This window comes from Triticum urartu, chromosome 5, assembly GCF_003073215.2.
Source record: "Triticum urartu cultivar G1812 chromosome 5, Tu2.1, whole genome shotgun sequence".
Lineage (NCBI taxonomy): Eukaryota > Viridiplantae > Streptophyta > Magnoliopsida > Poales > Poaceae > Triticum > Triticum urartu.
The window spans coordinates 304,183,434-304,189,634 of NC_053026.1; the positions used below are offsets into that span (position 1 = coordinate 304,183,434).

General features: G+C 41.4%; 1 protein-coding gene across 1 annotated transcript; it reads right to left on the reverse strand.

Moving 5' to 3' along the window:
• Positions 1 to 1,611: 1,611 nt before the first annotated feature.
• Positions 1,612 to 3,985, reverse strand: LOC125508726 (bifunctional bis(5'-adenosyl)-triphosphatase/adenylylsulfatase FHIT-like). Its single transcript, XM_048673511.1, has 4 exons — positions 3,664 to 3,985; positions 2,442 to 2,588; positions 2,048 to 2,146; positions 1,612 to 1,967 (listed from the first exon to the last, which is right to left on the reverse strand). The coding sequence occupies exons 1-4, from the start codon at positions 3,916 to 3,918 to the stop codon at positions 1,851 to 1,853; spliced, it is 618 nt and encodes a 205-aa protein (XP_048529468.1). The 5' UTR covers positions 3,919 to 3,985; the 3' UTR covers positions 1,612 to 1,850.
• Between the last annotated feature and the right edge of the window lie 2,216 nt (positions 3,986 to 6,201).

The window sequence follows — 6,201 nt, forward strand, 5'->3', positions numbered from 1 at the left end:
CAAGACAGAAATATTCCGTTCCATCAGCACATCCTATCATGTCATGTGGCATCCAGCCAGGGGCATCCGGTGAGACAAAAGCCTTCTTTCCGCGGCCACAAGAACAAAGGTCCTCTTTGGCGTACATACCAGGCAGGCACACAGCGTAAAAGATGAAAATGACCAAAGTCCACAGCCAGAATATGCACAGGATGAAAGGGACCAAAGTTGCCCAGGCTCCGCAAGCGAATTCAGCCGTTACCTGAGCTTTCTTCCGCGACGCGTAAAGAAACCCGAAGTGCTGAAATTCAATCAATCAAATATCATGAAAGGATCCGCTGTCCTTCAGGACTAAGAAACATTTTTTTCCAGTTTGTCCATCGCAAGGAAATTTGATGCTATGATGCTTTACGAGAAGGAAAAACAAAGTCCCCCACTAAAAACAAAGCTTTAATCATGTTTTGTTCGCTCATTGTAACAGGGAGAGCAATCAAGTTGCTCATGAAATAGCCAAGTTAGCTAGATTTTACACCCCCGGCACCTGGATGGAGTCACCTCCGGTTGAGGTGGTCTCGTTTATAGTATCTGATACGTTGGTTCTCACATACGAATAAATAAAGTATCGTTTGTCCAAAAAAAAAAGTCCCCCGCAAAAAACAAAGCTTTAAACAGTCGGCTTTCTTGTATGCACAAGGCAGGCTCAACTTACGACAGGTTGAGTGGATTTACGACTGAATTGTTTTGCTAATAAACATTTTATAACAGTGAAGAGTCCACTTTCGGCAAAGCACAAGCTAAATGCTTAGCCGCTCAGGGAATATAACTTTAGCCCATAACCACGTAACCGCATACTCTTCCCGTCCCCATTAGGAATATGTTGAACTGAGTATTACAAATTCAGTTTTGCTAATGTTGTGCAATGTATCAGCTGTAACATCTTAGGCTTTAAAATGAGCAGAATACTCCCACCCAAATAAACTATCACCTCTGTGCGGTATAATATAACCCTTAATGCACTTCCAAAGTAATATCGAGAAAATTTGACTTTTGTCAACTTAAATGGTACAGGTAATGTCGAACCAAGGTGTAAACTGAAACTAAATGATGCGTCCAGTTGGTTGATATTAATTCGTGATGCCAGTTTACAATTGCAACTCTTAATATATCCTTAGAACAATCTGCAAGAGACTCTTAGTATATCCTTAGAACAATCTGCAAGAGACTCTTAGTATATCCTTAGAACAATCTGCAAGAGGCCTAGTTCAGTGTGTTCCACGTATTAAAAGATCATGTTAGGTCCATGCTAGAGCTGTTGCCTATAGTATGGTTACTACTGATAATAGCAGATTTCATCATTCATGGCATAATCACAAACATAAAACAAATAATGCTTTTGGTTGATAAGTAAAACAGCTAATCATCCATACCTAGGAAGCTATTACATCCCCTGCAATGGAATGTCTAAACACCATATATCATTTTTGCTATAATCTAGCCACTGCCTTGTGCATCTCATAAGTAAATACTTTGCCCACAATACCTTTTTCATGTATTGAATCTTGCAAACTAAGAAACAATGCAGGGATTGTAAGGCTCGGACGCCTGTGTTTTTTCATGCATGTTTGGGATCAATAAACCTAAAACCATTAATATCCATAAAGCCACAACTAGCGAGGAACAACTGTCATCACATACTACATAAGTAACCCACCACCTCAGACTCATCAGCTGAGACTCGACATCACCAGGTCAGTGGAAAATAAAATATTCATTGCTACACTCTCGAAAAACTATGCAGAACAAACAGTCCAAAAGTTTATTTCAGTGAAAACACTAAGTGAAAAATAGAAAACTGTTTGTAAGAAATACATCTAGGAGAAAAGAGCACGGTACTCGTTAGCCTCATGACTCATTTCTTCCATGGTTCTATCTTTTCTTTCAACATCCAGATCGAGCTTTTCCTTCAATTCTTTTTCTTTCACATCAATCTGTTACAAGGAAAATGGTAGGATTTAGTGAAAAAAATCATAAGAAATTATATGGATGGCAAAACGGGTGGGCAACGAACCGCGTCATATATTTCATCATTATTTTCAAAATCTCCCTTCTTCCTGGGGATGACATGGATGTGGACGTGCCGAACTGTTTGGCCAGCTTGAGGGCCATCCTGTACCAAAAAGATATCAATAAGGAAATGCTTCTTTGTCATTCATTGGTTATTAAAAGGTAAAAGGTGAACAAGGTAATCGGATCAGCAGCAGATCTGGAGTAAAAGTCCAAAGAACAGACAGGAACCTCATATGGCAGTGTAAGCGTAATTTAGGTGATTAGCCTGATCTATTTTGTTCTGGACCCCAGTAGCAGAATCCAAAAATCATGCGCTTTCAATTGGATGAACTAATTATATAAAAATTTCGAAGCATAAGCTATTCAGTACATATATAGAGAGACAGAGAGTTGACCTGAATCGCAAATGTAAGCGAAGAAGCTTTGTGGTACTGCTCAAGCCGTACACCAACTTCCTTTGCAGTGACCCATAAATCACTTGTCTCATCAGTGCTTAGATCAGTAAAGCGTTTCACTTCACGCTTGGGGCACACAAGGACATGTACGTTTTGTTAAGGAAAAAATGTATAACCAAACTTTACAATGTAAGTAAACTTTTACAGTTTGAACTATGAAAGCTGCGAACCAAGGGACAGCAAAGCTACCTCGAGTTAAAGTATTATACCATCACTCCATCAGTATATGTAGCACGGTAAATGTTGCAGTATGAGTACATTTCCTGCCTTTCTTCGAGAGGTTAAGCATTTTGGGAACTTGTCGGTGCACAAAGTGATGGACATAATAATAGCAAAGATCATATATCATAAAAATATGATGATGTCATCACTCACGAGTCCATCAGGTACAAACAGATTCCAGCAAGAGATAACTATTTGGCTACTTTTATATGAACCATTCACTTATATAAATAGCTAACCCTAGCATAATTCTCTTGACATCTTGATATTCAGATTTACATTAGCCATGCATTTTTACTTTTTTAGAGATCTGTGCAAAATGAAAGAGTATTATACCATACAAATTTCATTCCTTTGATTCTAAACTGTGTTTCCTACTGTATGTGTCTGCACCTTGGACACTCTTCAGAAACAAGCAAGTGAAACAAAGTTTATGAACAGTCTGACAAAAAAACGAGATTCCAGGCTTGCCGGCAGTGTTTAACTGTAAATCTCGGCGATGAGTATGCCAAAACAAAGGATATGACCTGCAGTGTAAGATTGGGGCATGTTAATATAGCATAAACAGTATTCCGCGATCTATAAAGTTGTGATCATAAATAGCTGCTATACTACAAATACATACAATGTTAATACAACATCTTCAGGGTTTAAATGTGCACGTGCTACTCCGACATCATGGATAATTGTGAGTCAGACTTGCGATTATTCACCACACCAAGTATTACAAAATTATAAGGAAACAAATTGTGCTAGCGCTGGAACCCTAAAGTGTGATTTATTATCCACCAGCAACCACATTGACATCTCCGTCAAACAAACAAAAAATACAACCACAAGCTGACAAGCAATTCCTAGAAATATACTGTGATTCTGAAGTGGAAGTGAAAATTGAACAGAAATTAGGCAAGGGAAAGTTGGGGCAATCATAGAGATTTTTACCAGGGAGGAGGGGGCGTAGGTTGACCATGGCGTAGGAGAGGGGCGTGGCGTGGAAGACCTCCCTCGCGTCGATCCTGTAGGGCCCGAACTTGTACGCCGACGCCTCCATCTCCGGCGACGGCGGAGATGACAAGGAGGAGGTGGCCCGTGGCCAAGTCCGGCGGCGAAGGGTGGCCGTGCCCGTACGAGCCGGCGGGGTCAGAGGGAGGAGGAGGGCACGCGAGCGCAGGGCGGAGCACAGCCCAAGCAGCATCAGTAGCAGGCAACAGTTTTTTTTTCTTTTTTTGAGGGCTGCAGCAGGCAACAGTTGAGCACCGAGTCGGAGAAGAGATAGAGGGGAAGGTGATAGCTGTGGGCCTCTATTGCCCATGTTAGCCCATCTTAGTAGCGGCTGGGCTGCGAACAGCCAAGGCCCGCAGTTATCATCTGTTTTTCTTTTAAGTAACCAAATTCGTTGATAGTTCTAAAAAAAATTCGTTGATTTCAAAAGTTTTGATAAATCTAGTTTGTGTTCGGTGTTCCATCTTGTATGTTCATACATCTGCCTTTCATCGTAAACTAGACAAACCAGCAGCAAAGAAAGGATAGTGTTGCTCCTCAGATTACATGAAAATAATCTCGTTGGCCTTCGTCAGGGGGCAAACGCTCCAGTGTATGCATTACAAATGCAACTACATTTTGTCATTGGAGTTCATGAAAGAACGTTCTTGTCTTTTTTTGGAACCGAGTTAGTCGCGCAGGCGATACCGACCTACATTATGGGTGTATTCAAGTTGCCTCTCTTTGTGTGTGATCTGTCATAGCTAGTTCGTAATTTTGGTGGGGTTCAAAGAAAGATAAAAGGAAGTCCCACTGGGTGTCTTGAGAAAAGATAATTGAGCTCAACAGCAAGGGAGGACTAGGGTTCTACGACTTCCTTCTGTTTCACCAAGCCTTGCTCGCAAGGCAAGCTTGGCAGCTTCTCACTTGGTCGGACTCGTTGTATGCATGGTCCTCCAAGCGAAGTAGTCCTACTATCCTAACGGTGTTCTTGAAGACACTAATTTTGCAAGGACCGCCTCATCGACATGGTACACTATTCATCATGGCCCGACCCTTCTAAAAAGGGTATTGTATGGCCAATGGCGGATCCAGGATATCATACTTAGGTGTTCAAAAAAAAATTGCGGGTTTCCCAAAAAAGAGATCTAATATCTAAAATGTTCATGTAGCAAGAACTTTTTTTCATCAACATGATAATACCTTTTTTTGGCCAATAAAATGATAATACCTTGTAGAAATGACAAAAGAAACAAAGATTATTTACTACATAATCATATAGTTGGGGATCACACAGCCATTAATATATATACAATGCATCTGAGAGCAAATACAATAGCAGGCTTATAGCCCGCTTACATGTCAATTTTGCCTACATGGAGGAGAAAGACATGAAAAAGTGAGAGGAGTGGGCTCTCATGCAAGAGCCTAGCTATATGTGTGATCCAATGCAGATGCAATAAATATGAAGAAAGAGATAGAGAGGAGATGAGAAAAAATAGTAATCTTATAGCCAACCTTATATCTAATCTTATTGTACGAGTGACTATATGAGTTGGCTATAGATGATATGACAACATCTTATAGCCAGCAGTTGGTTGTATTATTAACCATGCTCTGAAGACAATGGGCAAGAAGAATGCTAATTGCTAATTACCTGGTGCTGATGACATCTGTAGGTGTAGACAGTAGACTGATGTGTAATTCGTGCTATAGATAACGACCGCACACTCATGACCAAATGTGGATCCGCCACTTTGTATGGTGCATCAACAATGACAAACAAGTTACATTCTCGAAAGATCCATGACGACCCCGACCTACCTTCTACATACCAGTGTCACCGCGCGGCACCCGCCGGCTTCGGTGACTAGCAGAGCTCTTGGACGAGCATGGGAGGTGGAATATCGATCTTATCCGACAACACTTGCTCCTGATGGATACGGAAACCACTCAATAATAAAGTCGTCATGACATCGACTCTATGACGTCCTTGCATGGGCTTTAGATCTCAAGGAGAACTTCAACATATGCAGCACCTAACGCCTTGCTCATGATGAGCTTACCACACATCCACGTGCGCCATGAGCAAGGCACAGATGACACACGTGTTATTTAGGAAGCATTGTGGGGGTGCCCCGCCCCTCCCAAGGTACGCGTATTTGCATGGCATCTTGTCACTGACTCATTGTCTATGATAGAAAATAAAGTTAAAAATAGAAAATAAAGTTAAAAGAAACATCATGGTATCTCATGAATGTGTTGGGAGGAATGCAACATCACATTCTATGTATTTTATGGATATACAGTGGCATAGGGGATTGGGCGTGTGATGAGCGATCACCTAAGCATGCCAAGGCCGGAGGAGATCAAGAACATGGGCATGAATGGCTCATGCACCTACTACACCAATGCATTGACGATGACCGACTACTTGTCATGATGACGTTGTGGCGGCCTTGGCACCTACGCAACGAGGTGACTTATGACAAACTGT